The 20,577-nt window shown below is 48.1% G+C and overlaps 1 protein-coding gene across 1 annotated transcript in view; it reads left to right on the top strand.

The window, feature by feature from the left end:
* Positions 1 to 20,577, top strand: part of setd2 (SET domain containing 2, histone lysine methyltransferase) — a 140,613-nt gene that overhangs the window by 96,920 nt on the left and 23,116 nt on the right. The window contains 5 exon segments of the mRNA XM_072468146.1: positions 7,461 to 8,133; positions 8,303 to 8,455; positions 10,861 to 11,000; positions 12,478 to 12,589; positions 16,727 to 16,795. Of these exon segments, the coding sequence (XP_072324247.1) occupies positions 7,461 to 8,133; positions 8,303 to 8,455; positions 10,861 to 11,000; positions 12,478 to 12,589; positions 16,727 to 16,795 (1,147 nt within the window).

Here is a 20,577-nt window from a genome sequence, read left to right as displayed (position 1 = left end):
ATAGGCCTTCTTCACAGCTCTATCCACTTGAGTGGCAACTTTCAAAGATGTATGAACATAGACTCCAAGATCTCTCTGCTCCTCCACATTGCCAAGAACTCTACCGTTAACCCTGTATTCCGCATTCATATTTGTCCTTCCAAAATGGACAACCTCACACTTTTCAGGGTTAAACTCCATCTGCCACTTCTCAGCCCAGCTCTGCATCCTATCTATGTCTCTTTGCAGCTGACAACAGCCCTCCTCACTATCCACAGCTCCACCAATCTTCGTATCGTCTGCAAATTTACTGACCCACCCTTCAACTCCCTCATCCAAGTCATTAATGAAAATCACAAACAGCAGAGGACCCAGAACTGATCCCTGCGGTACGCCACTGGTAACTGGGATCCAGGCTGAATATTTGCCATCCACCACCACTCTCTGACTTCTATCGGTTAGCCAGTTCGTTATCCAACTGGCCAAATTTCCCACTATCCCATGCCTCCTTACTTTCTGCAGAAGCCTACCATGGGGAATCTTATCAAATGCCTTACTAAAATCCATGTACACTACATCCACTGCTTTACCTTCATCCACATGCTTGGTCACCTCCTCAAAGAATTCAATAAGACTTGTAAGGCAAGACCTACCCCTCACAAATCCGTGCTGACTGTCCCTAATCAAGCAGTGTCTTTCCAGATGCTCAGAAATCCTATCCTTCCGTACCCTTTCCATGACTTTGCCTACCACCGAAGTAAGACTAACTGGCCTGTAATTCCCAGGGTTATCCCTATTCCTTTTTTTGAACAGGGGCACGACATTCGCCACTCTCCAATCCCCTGGTACCACCCCTGTTGACAGTGAGGACGAAAAGATCATTGCCAACGGCTCTGCAATTTCATCTCTTGCTTCCCATAGAATCCTTGGATATATCCCGTCAGGCCCGGGGGACTTGTCTATCCTCCAGTTTTTCAAAATGCCCAACACATCTTCCTAACAAGTATTTCCTCGAGCTTGCCAGTCTGTTTCACACTGTCCTCTCCAACAATATGGCCCCTCTCATTTGTAAATACAGAAGAAAAGTACTTGTTCAAGACCTCTCCTATCTCTTCAGACTCCATACACAATCTCCCGCTACTGTCCTTGATCGGACCTACCCTCGCTCTAGTTATTCTCATATTTCTCACATATGTGTAAAAGGCCTTGGGGTTTTCCTTGATCCTACCCGCCAAAGATTGTTCATGCCCTCTCTTAGCTCTCCTAATCCCTTTCTACAGTTCCCTCCTGGCTATCTTGTATCCCTCCAACGCCCTGTCTGAACCTTGTTTCCTCAGCCTTACATAAGTCTCCTTTTTCCTCTTAACAAGACATTCAACCTCTCGTCAACCATGGTTCCCTCACTCGACCATCTCTTCCCTGCCTGACAGGGACATACATATCAAGGACACATAGTATCTGTTCCTTGAACAAGTTCCACATTTCACTTATGTCCTTCCCTGACAGCCTATGTTCCCAACTTATGCACTTCAATTCTTGTCTTACAACATCGTATTTACCCTTCCCCCAATTGTAAACCTTGCCCTGTTGCACACACCTATCCCTCTCCATTACTAAAGTGAAAGTCACAGAATTGTGGTCACTATCTCCAAAATGCTCCCCCACTATCAAATCTATCACTTGCCCTGGTTCGTTACCAAGTACTAAATCCAATATTGCTCCTCCTCTGGTCGGACAATCTACATACTGTGTTAGAAAAGCTTCCTGGACACACTGCACAAACACCACCCCATCCAAACTACTTGATCTAAAGAGTTTCCACTCAATGTTTGGGAAGTTAAAGTCACCCATGACCACTACCCTGTGACTTCTGCACCTTTCCAAAATCTGTTTCCCAATCTGTTCCTCCACATCTCTGCTACTATTGGGGGGCCTATAGAAAACTCCTAACAAGGTGACTGCTCCTTTCCTATTTCTGACTTCAACCCATACTACCTCAGTAGGCTGATACTCCTCGAACTGCCTTTCTGCAGCTGTTATACTATCTCTAATTAACAATGCCACCCCCCCACCTCTTTTACCACCCTCCCTAATCTTATTGAAACATCTATAACCAGGGACCTCTCAATAATCATTTCTGCCCCTCTTCTATCCAAGTTTCCGTGATGGCCACCACATCGTAGTCCCAAGTACCAATCCATGCCTTAAGTTCACCCACCTTATTCCTGATGCTTCTTGCGTTGAAGTATACACACTTCAACCCATCTCCATGCCTACAAGTACTCTCCTTTGTCAGTGTTCCCTTCCCCACTGCCTCATTACACGCTTTGGCGTCCTGAATATCGGCTACCTTAGTTGCTGGACTACAAATCCGGTTCCCATTCCCCTGCCAAATTAGTTTAAACCCTCACGAAGAGTACTAGAAAACCTCCCTCCCAGGATATTGGTGCCCCTCTGGTTCAGATGCAACCCATCCTGCTTGTACAGGTCCCACCTTCCCCAGAATGCGCTCCAATTATCCAAATACCTGAAGCCTACACCATTCCTGCAGCCACGTGTTCAGCTGGACTCTCTCCCTATTCCAAGCCTCGCTATCATGTGGCACCGGCAACAAACCAGAGATGACAACTCTGTCTGTCCTGGCTTTTAACTTCCAGCCTAACTCCCTAAACTCGTTTATTACCTCCACACCTCTTTTCCTACCTACGTCGTTGGTACCTATGTGCACCACGACTTCTGGCTGCTTACCCTCCCCTTAAGGATCCTGAAGACACGATCCGAGACATCCCTGGCCCTGGCACCCGGGAGGCAACATACCTTCCGGGAGTCTCGTTCACGACCACAGAATCTCCTATCTATTCCCCTAACCATTGAATCTCCTACAACTATTGCTTTTCTATTCTCCCCCCTTCCCTTCTGAGCCCCAGAGCCAGACTCAGTGCCAGAGACCTAGCCGCTAGGGCCTTCCCCCGGTAGGTCATCCCCCCAACAACATCCAAAACGGTATACTTGTTTTGAAGGGGAACGGCCACGAGGGATCCCTGCACTGTCTGCCTGTTTGGTTTTTTTCCCCTGACTGTAACCCAGCTACTCTTGTCCTGTACCTTGGGTGTGGTTACCTCCCTGTAACTCTTCTCTCTATCATTCCCTCTGCCTCCCGGATGATCCGAAGTTCATCCAGCTTCAGCTCCAGTTCCCTAGCACGATCTTTGAGGAGCTGGAGTTGGGTGCACTTCCCGCAGGTATAGTCAGCGGGGACACCGGTGGTATCCCTCACCACCCACATCCTACAGGAGGAGCATGCAACTGGCCTAGTCTCCATCCCCTCTTACCTTACAGAATATAGCTGCCCTGTGGACCAACTGGATCTCCGCCCTCCGACTCTGCTCCCAGTCAGCTGCACTCTCTGTAAATTCCTGGCTCCCTTCTCACTCTTTGCGGAAATGTAGGAAACAAAATGAAAGGAGCACCTTACTCCCTCCTCACCTAACTCCCTCAGTCATCAAACTCTCACTATAGCACTCAAATGCACCAAATTCAGCAGTCCCTCAGTCACCAAACTCTCACTATAGCACTCAAATGCACCAAATTCAGCACTCCCTCAGTCACCAAACTCTCACTATCGCACTCAAATGCACCAAATTCAGCACTCAGTGCAAACAAAGTCTGCACTGTAGGGGATCCCAACCTTATTGCATTGTGATTACTGTTTCAATGTAAGAAACACAAGCAGCAGTGAAGTATTGACCAGTTCATCATTTTTAGTGGTGTTGGTTGAAAGAAACGTCTTGGACAGGAGACTAACAGTGCTCCTCCCTGAATTGCGTCATGCGATTTTTTTAATGCCTACCTGAGAGGGGCTGTTTAGCACAGGGCTAAATCGCTGGCTTTGAAAGCAGACCAAGGCAGGCCAGCAGCACGGTTCGATTCCCGTAACAGCCTCCCCGAACAGGTGCCGGAATGTGGCGACTAGGGGCTTTTCACAGTAACTTCATTTGAAGCCTACTTGTGACAATAAGCGATTTTCATATTTATTCAGAGGGTCGATGAGGCCTCAGTTTAATGTCTCTCATACGAAAGACAGCATCCCTGACAGTGCAGCACCATCTCTGCACTGCACTGGCACATGAGAATCCAGAGTTGGAGTAGGCAATTCGGCCCCTCAAACCTGCTCCGCCATTCATTACGATCATGATCTCATCTCCACCTTCCTACCCGCTCGCCATAACCCTTCATCCTGCTACTAATTGAAAACCCATCTTATCTCCTCACATTTGTTTAGTGTTCTGATGCCTGCTGCACTCTGGAGTAACAAATTCCACAGATTCAGACCCTTTGAGTGAAGTAATTCCTTCTCATTTCTGTTTTAAATCTGTCACCCCTGAGCCTAAAACTGTAGCCTCTCGTTCTGGAATGTTCAAGAAGGGGAAACATCTACTCTACGTCCATCCTGTCAATCCCCATTCGGACTTTATGTACCTCAATTAGATCTCCTCATTCTTCTAAACTCCAGTGAGTATTGGCCTAAATTACTCAACCTCTCTTCATAAGACAAGTCCTTCATCCCTGGGCTCAATCTAGTGAACCTTCTTTGAACTGCCTCATTTACGTCCTTCCTCAAGTAAGGGGGCCAAAGCTGTGCTCAGTACTCCAGATGCAGCCTCACCAATGCCCTATATAGTGTCAGTTTGGAATAAGTGCTCAAGTTCTTGGGACTTTGTGTCATTTGTGTGGTTAGCACTGGTCCTCGCTGCACCAGGGACCCGGGTTCAATTCCACCCTTGAGTTTTCACTTTCTCCCCCTGTCTGCGTGGGTTTCCTCCGGGTGCTCCGGTTTCCTCCCACATTCCAATGATGTGCAGATTAGGTGGATTGGCCATGCTAAATTGCCCCTTAGTGGCCAAAGATGTGCAGGCTACAGGGATGCGGTGGGGGAGGGGGCCTACACCGTGCTCTTTTGGAGGATCAGTGCAGACGTGATGGGCCGAATGCCTCCCTTCTGCACTGCAGAGATTCTATGATTTACTGACTGTTGCATTAACTACATTGCAACTTGTACTTCATTGGCTGAAAAGCCATTTGGAATCTTGAGTTCATGAAAGGTGCCGACGTATTGCAGATCATTGTGGGCGCTGGTCAAGGCATTAGACGGGTAACCCAGAGGTCCTGTGATCAAATTCCACCATTGTAACATTTGTTTGCAATAATTCTCAACCTGTGGGTTTTGCAGGTTCCCTGTTGTTTTTGAAGGTGGTAGTAAGTCACTTTCTTGTATTTCCGTAGCTCAAGTGCCTATGGTCCTCCCACAATGCTGTTGGGGAGATCCAGCACTTTAACCCAGCAACAATGAATGGTCCAGAGTTAGAATGATATGCGGCTTGAAGGGGAACGTGAGCCTGAACCTTTTGCCCTTTGGGCCGGTGCACCCGGAGAGCACAAAACGTGCTTCAGGCCGTAATTGGCCCCAGAATGGGATTTCATGCTGTTTGGCCAATTATCGGGCATCCGTAAAGGCTCAGCGCGGGGGAGGGGGGCAAGAGGGTGGAGTCTGAGAAAGGAGGGGGGGGGTGCTAGCACATCTAATGTGCTCCCTCAGACAGACGGTACTGCGGAGCTGTCTCGGGGCACCTGCACACCTATACAAAATTAAACCCACTACGGTGCCAAGACAACACACCCAAACCTCGCTCCCCAGACACCTTTTTAAATTTTATTTCAGCCCTGAAATCTCTTTCTGCCCTGGATTGAGGTCGCAGCTGACACGTAAAGGCTGCCTGGCCAACCGACCCGCCCACCAGCAGGCCCACATAAAATTGCTTTCAGTTGGCTCCTCGATGAGCTAAATTGCCTCCTTGATTGTCGGCAGTTGTGCGTCGGACTCTCCTGTGCCTGCTGACCAAAATATCGCAGAAGTGCACGATGACATCTGGACTCCTGCCCAACATCTTGGCCTCATTTTATGCATTTCTGAGTGGGGCATGCACCCACCTGAGCAACATAAAATTCTGGCCTTCGGAGGTGATGATGATCCCATGACCCTGCTGCCCTTATCCTTTTAAGGGATGAAGGGTCATGGGTTTGGGAATTGCTGCCAAAGAAACCTTGGCATGAATGCTGTAGGAAGTATGTCCGATTGTGAAACTGCATACAATAATTCCAGAAACTGTGTTAGAAGTGCATAAAGTTGGGGGGGCGCCATGGCTGTGCAGTGGTTTAGCACTGCTGCCTCATAGCGCTGAGGACCCGGGTTACATCCCAACCCCAGGTCACTTCCGTGTGGAGTTTGCATGTTCTCCCCGTGCCTGTGTGGGTCTCACCCCCACAGTCCAAAATGATGTGCAGGGTAAGTGGATTGGCCACGCTAAATTGCCCCTTCATTGGGAAAAAAAGAATTGGATACTCTTTAAAAAAAAATTTAAAAACAAAGTGCATCAAGTGACCCAGAGAAAGGGGTACTGGGGGAATTAGCTCAAATGGTAGAGCGCTTGCTCCTCATGTAAGAGGTAGTGGGATCGATACCCACATTCTCCACTTTGAGAGCGGCATGATAGCACAGTTGCTTCACAGCCCCAGGGTCCCAGGTTCGATTCCCGGCTTTGGTTACTATCCATGCGGAGTCTGCACATCCTCCCCGTGTCTGCGTGGGTTTCCTCTGGGTGCTCCGGGTTCCTCCCACAGTCCAAAGAAGAGCAGGTTAGGTGGATTGGCCACACTAAATTGCCCTTAGTGTCCAAAACGTTTAGATGGGGTTAGAGTGGAGGTGTGAGGTGCTCTTGCCATGTGTCGATGCAGACTCGATGGGCCGAATGGCCTCCTTCTGCACTGTAAACTCTATGTCTAAGATTTCTGGATCTTTGTAAAGGCTCCACTGATTTCCTGATGTCCTTTAGGGACATAATCTTCCCTACCTGGTCTGGGCTTAAATGTGATTATGGTTCCATACTAGAACAGCATCTTGCATTTATGTAGCACCTATATCACTGTAAAACTTTGCTTCACAAAGCGTGATCAGACTGACACTGACATTAAAAGAGGAACCGTTCAGGGGGAGGTGACCAAAAACCGAGTCAAAGAGTTACATTTTAAAGAGCGGCTTAAATTAGGTGATAGAAGCTTAGCGAGGGAATTCCAGAGCTTGGGAATTAGGTTGCTGGAGGCATGGCCACCAACAGTGGAGCAACAGAAGTGGATGACGCACAAGAAGCCCAAGTTGGAGGAAGGCAGAGTTCTAGGGCTGGAGTTAATTCCCTTTGCAGTACCCTAGTTGTGAAAAACAATCACTCGGGATAGCTGACCACATCCTGAGAATAAAATAATTCATTTGTATGTGAAATGCACCATTAAGTTTATGAGGTGATGGGGCAGGTTTGGTTGAGAAAGAAACTCCGACCTCAGCTGTTGCTATGGAGAAGTATTTGTTTTATGGTTAGTTATAAACTTTGCTCGACTGTGTAATGTTACCTTTTTTTTATTCTAAAAAGGTATGATGGCGCAACACCGGCTAAGAAGAAGAAAACCAGGAGTAAACTGTCCACCGAGGAACGGAGGAAGCTGTTTGAACAAGAAGTAGCACAAAGGGAGGCACAGAAACAGAACCTCTACTTGGTACAACAGCAGCAGCAACAGATACAACCAATTTGTGTCAGCTCGCAGGTGCCTTACGACTCTGCAACCTACAGCAACTCTCACCAGAACTTTGCCACTTACCCACCGGGCTACCCTCTGCAGACTTATGTTGACCCGGTCAACCCCAACGCTGGTAAAGTGCTCCTTCCGACACCCAACGTGGAGCCTTTGTGTCCATCACAGATGGGCTACGAGCATCCGCAGACCCTGTTGGCAGAGCCGATGCCAGTGGGTCACTCTACAGTCCAGCACCTGTCACCGCAGGTGGATGTCCAGGGCCAGCAGTACCTGGCTCCGACTCCCGTTGTTATCCCCCAGGACCCTAACGTACCCGTGATACAAGTGCCGGGCACTCCAACCACTGGGCAAAGCTACGGGATGTGGGATCCGAACCAGCAGACACTGGCAGTGCACCAGCAGTATGCCAGTGGACAACCGCCGGCGCCAATGTATTACCAGGGGCAGCCGTGCCAGCCTGTTTACAGTATATCCTCTCCTTACGGACCAGCTACTCAGCAAATCGTCCAGGTACAGTCCTTTCATTTTTTATTAATCAATATCATGTGGCAGTTAGGGATGGGGGGGGGGGAGGGGGGTAATATATGAATGCAAGTCTTTCTTTCAATTGTCTGTGTGTGTGTCTCCCTCTCTCTTCTTCTGTGTCCCCCCTCTGTCTTTATGTCTTTGCTCATTGCAGAGTTACACTCAGTCGAGTCCTGAATGCGCGCAGGGGCAGCAGTGTTTCCTGGCTCACCCGCAGGGTGCTGTCGCCCAGCCGGCAGCGGGAATGCTCGTGACATCATCGGCCCCGTCCTACCAGCAACCTGGGCAGCCGCAGACTGTACAGCAGGTACCTCCTGTGCCAATCCTTCTTGTCATGCCATTATTCTCCTCCCTGCTTCTCCCCTTCCTGCCCACCACTACACCCACCCGCTGTGAACTACTGCCGAACGCTTGCGTTAAAATTTGTAACTTTATGTCTATGCACAGCCTACCATAGTAGCAAGATGTCTGAAGGCGCGACGCAATATTTTCTGAGTGAGCCTTTTGACTGACTGGTAATATTCCTGTCTCTGAATCAAAGGGTGCATGGTTCAGTCCTTCCAGAAAGTCCCAGCGAGACAAGGCCGTAAATCTGCCTCTAAATCGCTGGATTAACACTCACCCTTTGAGTGTGCGAGTCCATAAACCACCCCCCCCCCCCCAACACACACACCACCACACACACAAAAAACCCTGTCCTGTAGGACTAACCACCCTACTGTCTGACATAAAGTTCATTTCAGTCAAGGAAAGGACATTGCCTGTCAGACTCTTAAATAGCATGTGAATCCTAAGATTGTTGATCTGAAAACACCATCATCAGCAAACTGGGCCCCATTTTTGATGGCTTGTTGTTATGTAGGCTCTCGTATGTATGGAGACAGATTGTGACTGTGCAGACACCCAGCGGCACTTGTATACATGTGTACACAGGCAGCCCCATGCACACAGACATACGCATGTACAGCAAACATATCAAGTCCACACAGGCAAATGCAAACATACACACATTTTCCACAAGGACACAAGATGAATGCCCCGTTAATCTGTTTTGAAGTGGTCAGAGAAGATTGTAGGTCAAACGCGGGGAGAGCTTCAATCCACAAAGTCTTCCACCAAGCAGGGGAAAAAACTGGAGAATTGGAAATAAAATCCAGGGCAAGACCGTCGGTACCTGAACAGAGAAAGACAAAAGTAAAGTTTGAGTTGGAGATCCTGCATCAGAACTGAACACCACAAAACGGAATCAAAGAGATGTAGGAACTTATTGATAAGATGGTTTTGAATTTATTTGCCCCAAAATTCATTCCGAATCTTTTGAGATTGGGAGACATCAACTTTTTCTCTGCAATTTTAGCTTGGGCCCACAGACCCTGCTTTCTCAAAATATAGACAAGCTCGATCTAAGGGACTACTTTGCCCCTTGCATGAGGTGTGGTGAACCTCAGGTTAAACCGCCATCAGTCAGCTCTCCCCCTCAAAGTGGAAAGCAGCCTATGGTCATCTGGGACTAAGATGACTTTACTTTTATCTAAGGATAAAATTAAAGCAGGCATGTTGCTGGGGTCCCAGTTTCTCTGTGACGCAGACCCTGATTCTATAGAAAAGTTTACAGGACAGATAAGATAGTTGCTTGACTTTGAAACAATCGCATGACTTCACCTTCCGGCTGTGAGCGTCGCATAATTCTGGGAGAAAGATCCTTGAGCCAACGACATGTAGCCAGTATTGCTCACAGTGCAGTGCAGGTAGCATGTGGCAGACATTTACACCTGAGACAATCTACATCCCAAGGCAAGGAATGGGGCCATCTGTCAGGTAGTGTTCCCCCTGTTTGTAACATGTACGTGCTGACTTATTTTTCTGGGACTAAGTTGGCTGAAATAATTTGATCAGCGGCCGTAGTAACTCTGCACGGCTCCAATTATAATAGGCTTAGAGCAATGTAGCTGGACTTGTAATCCAGCGAGCAGAATTTCAAATCCTAACACAGCAGTTTGAAAATTTGAATTCAGTTTTTAATATATCTGGAAATAACAAAAGTGATATCAGTAAAAGCGGCCATGAATATGTTGGATCGTCATAAAACTCCCAACTAATTCACGGATATCCTTGAGAGAAATCTGCTGTCCGTGCCTGGTCTGGCCTGTATGTGACTCCAGTGTCACACTAACTTTGGAGGTTGACTCTTATTCACCCTCTCGAGTGGAATATCTAGCCACTTGGTTGCAATAAACTGCTTTAAAAAGAAGGTCCAACCCCATTTTCCTGGGATAGCTAGGGACAGAGAATAAATGCCATCCTTGACATCTATGCCCACTTCTGAGAATGAATAAAAGAACTTTGTTTTATTGTTATGTATCACAGTATTTTACAGGCATTAGATGGATTGCGAAAGGCCAAATGACCTTTCTTTGCCTCCCCCTTCACTCCGGCACCAAAGCACCTCAAGACTTGGCTCATGCCTGTGAGTTGACCTGTTGGGCGCTCTGTAGTTGGGCACTCTTGCACAAGTGGCTGTTCTTTGTGTGGACCTGGGGCCTTCTTGGTCTGTATTGATTCAGCCACTTACTGAGTAAGCTGTTTCGGCCTTGTGGGCGAGAGACACTCTACTTTAGCTTGTTTCGTCGGGTTTTTACAGTTTCAATGCCACATGGGTTGTCCTCGGATTGTGCCTCTTTCTTTAATGACTTCTGTATCTTCAATCTCCAGCCAGAACTGATTGTTGTCAATAGCCTTCTAGACTTGCCGCCTCCGTCCCCTCCAAAGCCGAAGACTATTATCCTCCCCTGCAACTGGAAGACTGCCAGGGACCCAGAGGGAAAGATTTACTATTACCATGTGATAACCAGGTGAGTTTTCGTGGGAACTCAGCCCATTCCCATCACACTTATTAATCCCAATGGGCTGGAAGAAGGGATACAAACTGAAATGCAAAGCAAGGCATGATTATAGCTGTTCAGCTGAGAAGAGGTAAGAAGAGGAATTACTTCTGTGGTCACTGACTCACTAACCAGAAAGAACGGAGCATCTGAGTTGAATCTGGGTTCTGGAGCACACTGCTGCCTCACCGCACCCAGAGACCCGGGTTCAATTCCGGCCTTGGATGACTCTGTGTGGAGTTTGCACATTCTCTCCGTAACTGCGTGGGCTTGCTCCGGTTTCCTTCCACAGTCCAAACATGTGCAGGTTAGGTGGATTGGCCATGTTAAATTGCCCCTTAGTGTCCAAAGGATGTGCTGGTTAAGTGGGGTTACAGGGATGGGGAGGGCGGATAGCTAGGGTGCTCTTTCTGAGGACCGGTGCAGACTCGATGGCCTGAATGGCCACCTCCTGCACTGTAGGAATTCTATGGAATTCTATCTAAATGCCAAGCTCTCATATTCCCTCTCCCATCCCAGCCTTACCCAAAGGTGTTTGCAGGGATGCCTTCACTGTGACTGGGTCCAAATCCTGGAACTCCCTCCCTGACAGTACTGTGGGTGTACCAATGCCATATGAACTGCAGTGGTTCAAGAAGGTGGCTCATCCACCGCCCTTGCTCAAGGGTAAATTAGGGATGGACAATAAATGCTGGCCTTGTCAGCCCCGCATACATCCCATGGAAGAATATAAAATAAATCTTGTAGTTATTCACTTTAGCTACGCAGGAGGTATTTGGGACACGTGGATGTGAACAGTTAGAGAATTGTGGCATTTCTCAATGGGTAGAAAACTCTAGAGATTAGGCTGGTCTGTTAGCTTTCCTCAATAGGAGCACTTCTGCCATTCCAGAGGCTTGAGCACAAAGGCTAGACTGATACTCCCGTACAGGAGTACGCCGCTGTCAGGAATGCTGCCTTTTGGGTGGAACGTTAACAGAAGCTCTGTCTGCCCGCTCAGGTACCCACGGCACTATTTTGAAATTCTGTCCCCTGCCTGGCCAACATTTATCCCTCAACCAATATCACCGAAACAGACATTCCAGATGTTGCTGTTTTTGAGATCCTTCTGTGCACAAGTGTTGGCTGTGTTAAACCAGTAGTTGCTATTTACATTATCGGCTGCACCCCCAGAATCCGTGAAGTATCCACTCATCCTCCTTTTCTCATAGTTCACATTAGCAGTCCCTGTAGCCTCTGCTATAGCTCCACGGTTATGTTTAAATCGCCCTATACATGCACACCCCCCAGTGCCAGGAAACTCCAGCGTAGTTTGACCAGAACTGCACCCGGTGCTCTGGACCAGGGTTGAGCCAAAGAGTTCCCGACAATCTCCTGCTGTGCTGGATCCGTTTCCCTGAACGCCCTGCGATCCCACCTCATTCAATCATCTTGTGTATTCCTTCAGGCAAACACAATGGGACCCGCCGTTGTGGGATACAGGCAGCGATGACATGAGCGTGGGTCACGAAGCTGAAATGGATCTGGGAACGCCCACGTACGATGAAAATCCAGCCAAGGTAACGTTCCCTCCTTCTGAACTATGTTGGGAATTGCTGACTCGATGAAGATTTCAAAGCAAAACACTGACTTTAGTATCTTCAAGGCAGCAGTGTCACCTTTACCCAATTATGTGTAGCTGACCCGGTCACACTGGGTTCTGGACCTACCATAGTGTTCCTTACTTGACGGCATATTATTAACCTTTTGTGCTGGTTTCCATTAATAATAATAGTAATAATAATAATTGCTTATTGTCACAAGTAGGATTCAATGAAGTTACTGTGAAAAGTCCCTAGTCGCCACATTCCGGCACCTGTTCGGGGAGGCCGGTACGGGAATTGAACCTGCGCTGCTGGCCTTGTTCTGCATCACAGGCCAGCTGTTTAGCCCACTGTGCTAAACCAGCCCCATATCTAGAGTCATAGATGTTTTCAGCATGGAAACAGGCTCTTTGGCCCAGCTTGTCTATGCTGCCCAGTTTCTATCACTAAGCTAGTACCACTTGACCACATTTGACCCATATCCCTCTGTACCCATCCTGCCCATGTAACTGTCTAACTGTTAAATTGTACCCGCCTCCACCACTGCCTCTAGCAGCTTGTTCCAGATGCTCACCACCCTCTGTGTGAAGAAATTTCCCCTCTGGTCTCTTTTGTACCTCTCCCCTCTCACCTCAAACCTATGCCCTCTAGTTCTAGCCCCCTCTACCTTTGGGAAAAGATGTTGACTATCTACCTTATCTATGCCCCTCGTTATTTTATAGACTTCCATAAAATCACCCCTAACCTCCGACGCTCCAGGGAATAACGTCCCGCCTATCCAGCCTCTCCTTATAGCTCAGACCATCAATTCCTGGTAGCATCCTCGTAAATCTCTTCTGTAATCTTTCTAGTCTCACAATATCCTTCCTATAATAGGGTGACCAGAACTGAACACCTCACTTTTATCCAAATTAAACTCCAACTGCCAAAGGCTCACTGGCTCAATTGGTCAAGATCCTATTGCAATCTTATATAACCTTCTTCACTGTCCACTATGCCACCAATCTTGGTGTCATCTGCAAACTTACTAACCATGCCTCCTACATTCTCATCCAAATCATTAATATATTTTTTTTTTTAAGTGGATCCAGCACCGATCCCTGAGGCACATCGCTGGTCACAGGCCTCCAGTTTGAAAAACAACCCTCCACAACCACCCTTTGGCTTCGGCTGCCAAGCCAATTTTGTATCCAGTTGGCTACCTCACCCTGGATTCTGTGGGATCTAACCTTTTGCAACAACCTATCATGCAGTACCTTGTAAAAGGCCTTGCTAAAGTCCATGTAGAAAACGTTGACTGCACTGTCCTCATCTACCTTCCTGGTTACCCCTTCAAAAAACTCAATCAAATTGGTGAGATATGACTTTCCCCTTACAAAGCCATGCTGACTTTCCCCAATTAGCCCTTGCCTATCTAAATGCCTGTAGATCCTGTCCCTCAGAATAACTTCTGACAATTCACCCACTACAGATGTACGGCTAACCGGTCTGTAGTTCCCAGGCTTATCCCTACAGCCCTTCATAAACAAGGGCACAACATTTGCTACCCTCTAATCTTTAGGCACCTCTCCTGTGGCTGCCGATGATTCAAATATCTCAGCTAGGGGGCCGGCAATTTCCTCCCTAGCCTCCCACAACGTCCTGGGATACATTTCATCAGGTCCTGGGGATTTATCTATCTTGATGGGCTTTAATACCTCCAGCATCTCCTTCTCTGTAATATGTGCACTCCTCAAGACATCACTTCTTATTTCCCCAATTTCCCTCACATTCGTGCCTTTCTCACCAGTAAATACTGACGAGAAATGTTCATTTAGGACCTCTCCCATCCCTTGTGGACCTGCACATAGATGACCTTGTTTATCCTTAAGAGGCCCTACCCTCCCCTAGTCACCCTTTTACCTTTAATGTATCTGTAAAAGCTCTTTGGATTTTCCTTTGCCTTATCTGTCAAGACAATCTCATGTCCTCTTTTTGCCCTCCTGATTTCTCTCTTAACTCTACTCCGACAAGCCCTATACTCTTCAAGGGATCCATTTGATATGCATGTCATTTGCCTCCTTCCTTTTGACCATTGCCTCAATATCCCGAGTCATCCAGGGTTCCGTCCTTCTACGGGCCATTCTCTTCACTCTAAGAGGAATGCGCTCACCTTGAACCCTAGTTAACCCCTTTTGAAAGATTCACACTTAGCAGCTGTGACTTTGCCTGCAAATAGGCACCCCCAATCAACTTTTGAAAGTTCCTGTCTAATACCCTTGAAATTAGCCTTGCCCCAATTTAAAATTTTAACTTTTGGGCCAGAACTATCATTCTCCATAGCTATCTTAAAACTAAGGAATTATGGTCACTGGTCCCAAAGTGATCCCTCACTAACACTTCCGTCCCCTGCCCTTCCTCATTCCCCAAGAGGAGGTCAAGTTTTGCCCCCTCTCTGGTCGGACCATCCACATATTGAATGAGGAATTCTTCCTGAATACACTCAACAAATTTCTCTCCATCCAAACCCCTAGTGCTATGACTGTCAAAGTTACTGTTGGGAAAGTTAAAGTCCCCAACTATTACCACTCTATTTTTCCTGCAGCTATCTGTAATCTCTTTACATATTTGCTCCTCAATATCCCGCTGGGGACTATAGTACAGTCCTATCAAAGTGATCTCACCCTTCTTATTTTTCAGTTCTACCCATATATACTCTGAGCGAACCCTCGGACATATCCTCTCTCTGTACTGCCATGCTACTTTCCCTAATCAAAAACTCAACTCCCCCTCCTCTCTTACCTCCTGTTCTATCTTTCCTATAGCATCTGTATCCTGGAACATTGAGCTGCCAGTCCTGCCCCTCCCTTAGCCATGTTTCAGTAATAGTTATAATATCCCAGTCCCATGTATCTCTCCATGCCCTGAGTTCATCTGCCTTGCCCGTTAGGCCTCTTGCATTGAAATAAACGCAGTTCAACTTGTTTTTCTGCCAACCACTTTTCCCCTTACTGACTTTTGTTTCTATCTTCTCTTTACTACCCTCTGACTTCCTGCATTGGTTCCCATCCCCCTGCCACATTAGTTTAAACCTTCCCCAACAGCGCTAGCAAACAACCCCCCTAGGACATTGGTTCAGGTCCTGCCTAGGTGTAGACCGTCCGATTTGTAATGGTCCCACCTCCCCCAGAACCGGTTCCAATGTCCCAAAAATCTGAATCCCTTCCTCCTGCACCATCTCTCAAGCCACGCATTCATCCTGTCTATCCTGTCATTCCTACTCTGACTAGCACATTGCACTGGTAGCAATCCCAATTTAACTACCTTTGAGGTCCACCTTTTTAGTTTATCTCCTAATTCCCTAAATTCAGCATGTAGGACCTCATCGGGTTTTTATTGTTTGTGCCTATATGCACCACGACAGCTGGCTGTTCACCTTCCCCCCCCTTAGAATGTCCTGCAGCCGCTCTGAAACATCCAGGACACTTGCACCCGGGTGGCAACATACCTTCCTGGAGTCTCGTTTGCATCCGCAGAAACACCTGTCTACTCCCATTACAATCGAATCCCCTATCACTATAGCTCTATCACTCTTCTTTTTTTTCTGCCCCCCTTGCGCAGTAGAGCCAACCACAGTTCCATGAACCTGGCTACTGCTGCCTTCCCCTGGTGAGCCATCTCCCCCAACAGTATCCAAAACGGTATACCTGTTTTGGAGTGAGTTGACCGAAGGGGGCCCCTGCACTGCCTTCCTACTCTTCCTCTGCCTGATGGTCACCTATTTCCTATCTCCCTCAGTACTCTTTATCTGCGGTGTGACCAACTCGCTAAACGTGCTATCCACGACTTCTTCGCATCGTGGATGCTCCAAAGTGAGTCCATTCGCAGCTCCAGAGCGGTCGAACAGGAGTTGCAGCTGGACATACTTCTTGCATCTGAAGGAGCCAGGGACAGTGGACGTGTCCCTGAACACTCACATCGCACATGAGGAGCATGGCACGGGTCTGGGATCTCCTACCATGTCTTAAACCTGACTGATGTTACCTGATTGCTCTAACTGGAAGGGGGAGTGATATCTATCAGCTGAATAAAGTTGGAGGGGGAATTTTATTAATTGTTTCTCGTTATTTTTAGGACCCAATGCTAACTGAACTACACGGACAAGATGGAAGTGGTGACGGGACACCTAACTCTTACAGTCAGGTGTGTGTACTTGTACAGCCTGTGCGTATGCTTGTGAGTGTGTGCGTGCGCTCGTGTTTGTTTGTTTCCTGGAGCTCTGTGCAGTAGGGTCTTTAACTTAGTTTAATAACAAGGGAGATAAGACATGCGATGATTATCATAGAATATTGGGCAGCAGGGTGGCACAGTGGTTAGCACTGCTGCCTCACAGCGCTGAGGTCCCAGGTTCAATCCTGGCTCTGGGTCACTGTCCGTGTGGAGTTTGCACATTCTCCCCGTGTCTGCGTGGGTTTCACCCCCACAACCCAAAAGATGTGCCGGGTAGGTGGATTGGTCATGCTAAATTGCCCCTTAATTGGAAAAAATGAATTGGGTACTCTTTTTATTTAAAAAAATGTTAATAGAATATTGGCCAGCTAATCTATTACTTCACCACCCCCCCCCCCTCCATTATCGTCCCACCCTCTACCCAAACACACACAAGACACACGCACACAAGAGGGAAAGGGGTGAAATTATAGGGATTAAAATGGACGGAAGAGAGATGAGTGTCCTTGTTGCTGACATTGAGATCATTGTAGCCGGTTATCTTCCCAGGATGTGGAGTGCTGAAACCACCAGTTGGTTTGGATCTTCTGGCTGAAACATTCAAGCCGGACTCTCGGGCTGTGGGATCCACTCTAGTGAGTCACTTTAACTTGTGCTAGCATTGGCCTTCGCATGGAAGATGCACTTCATGTCTGTTCAGTTGCCAGCTTCAGCAGACTGACCAACAGCTTGTCCCAGAAAAACATTATCAGCGAGGCAGCTTCCACGAGGCCTAAGAGTGATCTGATAACTTTACAAAGGATTCCGGAAAGTTCCCTCCAGCTGTCTTCAGGCTTTAAGCACTTATAAGCTGGATAAATAAAAAAACACTGGCTGTTCCGCTTTACCTGGAGTGAGCCCCAGCCGATGTATTAGAGAGAGAGTTCCACCCTTTCCGGGAGAGACATTTAAAAGAGTTCTGTTCAGCTCTTGAGTTCAAATCAAAACTGAAAGCAAAAACACCCAGTCTCACAAGATAAGGGACATTCCGGAACGATCACCCATCAGCATCGAGGATCTGTTAAGCCGCGGGAATTTAAAGTAACTGTTTGACTGCCAACCAAGTCCATCAAGGCGAATCATCATTGGACCAAACCAAGCAGCACATCTCACTGGGGGGTATCCTGAGGTCAGATTAACTAGCACATCTGCCAGGAAGTGTCCCGATTTGTTTTAAAATTAAAAGTGCAGTCCATCTGAAAGGCATAAGTCTCAGCAACTGTCCAGGCCCAAAAGTTATAAAAGCAAACAGAAAATAAAGGGAACACAAAAGGGAAACCAGGTATAAACAGGAGGATCCTGACACCAGGGCCCTGTTAGTCTTTGATTGGGACCACCTTTGATTTGTACTCAACAAACTGTTTAATTGTGGAATTCCCAAAATCCTATTTGACTTTTGTTATTCTGCATTAATTGAAGGCATTGAACATTGGAATCCACTGAGGGGGTAATTTTTGAGACCTCTCAACCAACATATTGTGCCTTGAACCGATTTTATTTTTGTAGCTCATCTGGGTGTGTTGGAGATATCAACATTTTAAAAACAGATTAAAATCTACAAACTTATGAAGAGGGCTGGTGTTGTCAACTGAGGCAAATTTTCCAATGTTGTGAAACATTCAAGTCCCGGTGGGCAAGAATTAAAAATGGGAACATTAGGAAACAGGAAAGGTACAGAGAATTATTTTCACCAAAGAAGAAGTGTGTTGGTTAAGAAGAATAGAGGACGACTTCCGGTGACGGCGGGCGGGAGGTGGCCGCACAATGGAGGGCTCCCGTTCAGGAACGGCATTTTCGGGGGTTTAAGCCCGGTCCCAGGGTCCACGGAGGCGGCAGAAGCAGGGAGAAGGCACGGAGGAGGCACAGTGAAGACACAGGAGGGAAAAAAAACCCAAAGAAAAATGTCGAGGGTGAGCAAAAAAACAGCCGGGAAAAAAAAACAGCTGAAGGTCCTTCGGGGAGTGGAAAGGTCACCAAGGAAAATGTAGGCTGGAGCACCAGGGAAGGCCGCACTGCTTACGGCTGAAGAAATAACTAAGGTGATGACTGCGGAATTTGAAAAGCAGTTGGCGCAGATTGCGAAATGCATGGCGACGGTGAGGAAGGAGATGAGGGAGGTATGAGTGTGCTGGTGGAGGAGGCGGTTTCCCTGGTGAGGACGGAGGTGGCGAGCGCAGTGGCGGAGATGCGAGAGCAAGGGGAGGCGCTGAAGGAAGTGGAGGAGACGTTATTGCAGCACGGTGATCAACTTGCCTCGATGGGGAAAGAGATGCAGAAGGTGATGGATACTAACAAGGATCTGCGAGGAAAAATGGCAGACCTGGAAAACAGATCCAGGCGACAGAATTTGAGGATTGTGGGGTTGCCCGAAGGAGTTGAAGGACCGAAGCCGTCTGAGTATTTTGCCGCGATGCTGGCAAACCTATTGGGGGAGGGGGAGGATCCCTCCCGATATGAACTGGATCGAACTCATCGGTCGTGGAGGCCTGTACCAAAGGCGAGTGAGCCGCCAAGGGCAGTGACTCTGTGCTTCCGTAGGTACAGGGTGAAGGAGAAGGTCCTGAGCTGGGCCAAGCAGAAGTGGGTGGTGAAATGGGCTGGAGCTGGTATACGTGTATACCAGGACTTTATGGTGGAGCTGGCAAGGAGGTGGGCTGCCTTCAACCGGGTGAAGAGGGCACTGTACATTAGCAAGGTGCGGTGCGGCATTGTATATCCAGCGAAGCTGAGGGTGACTTACAAGCTCAGGGACTTTTATTTTGGAACGGCGGAAGCAGCGGAGGAGTTTGCGAAAGCAGAAGGACTGTGGCAGAACTGAGAAATTGAGAAATGGCCATGTGCCGATGTAACCTCATGACTGTATTTTCTTCTTTTTTGTATCACTGCGCGCGGGTGCAGAGACTAAAGGAACCTATGTGGTATATATTTGGACAAGGGAAGGGACAGGACTTTCACTCGAAATGAGAGTTCTTTGGGGTGTAGGTGGATATGTGGGGTTTGTGTGCTAAAAGGGGATCTTTGGGCTTTCCTAGGGCCGGGCAAGGGGGAAAGGGACCCGGGCAGGGGCCTCCACACTGGCCGGTTTAAGCCGGCCAGTGAACGGGAGTGAGGTGTGGGAGGGGCTGCGGCCATCGGAGCCTGGCAGAACACGTTCCGAGTGGTCTAGCCGGGGTGGAAAGTTGGGGGGAAGGAACCGAAGTTGGGAGGAGGAGTTTTACAAGAGGCAGTGGACGGGAGGAGCTGGAGACCTGGGGTGGTGTGGGGGTGGTGGGGGGGGGGGGGGGGGGGGGGGGGGGGGGGGGGGGGGGGCAGGGGCAGGGGCAGGAGGAGGAGGGGAGCTGTGTAAGATTAAGAGTGACTCGGGTAATCCCTGATTCCTTTTTGTCATTTGTTTATGTAAACATGCGGGTTGAGGTTTGGGGGTTGGTGGGTAGATGGGATTGTTGTTATTATGGGGATTGACATATCTTGCTGATTATTGTTTATTGTTGATGGATGTAAATGTGGGAGAAAATGTGAAAAAGGAGATTTTTTTTTTAAATTTTTAAAAAGAAGAATCAAGGACAGATGATGACATCAGATGCACATCTGCGCCCGATAACCGGGCAGTGTGCACGCCGCCTTCATCCTGGCACACCCGATGGTTCTTGGCCTCTTCGAGAACCCCCCCCCCCCGGCTGGGCGGCAGGATAGGAGTTACCGGCTGCTGTCGTGGC

The sequence above is a fragment of the Scyliorhinus torazame genome, chromosome 11, assembly GCF_047496885.1.
Source record: "Scyliorhinus torazame isolate Kashiwa2021f chromosome 11, sScyTor2.1, whole genome shotgun sequence".
NCBI lineage: Eukaryota > Metazoa > Chordata > Chondrichthyes > Carcharhiniformes > Scyliorhinidae > Scyliorhinus > Scyliorhinus torazame.
The sequence above is the reverse complement of the archived record's forward strand: the minus strand, read 5'-3'. Positions and strand labels throughout refer to the sequence as shown.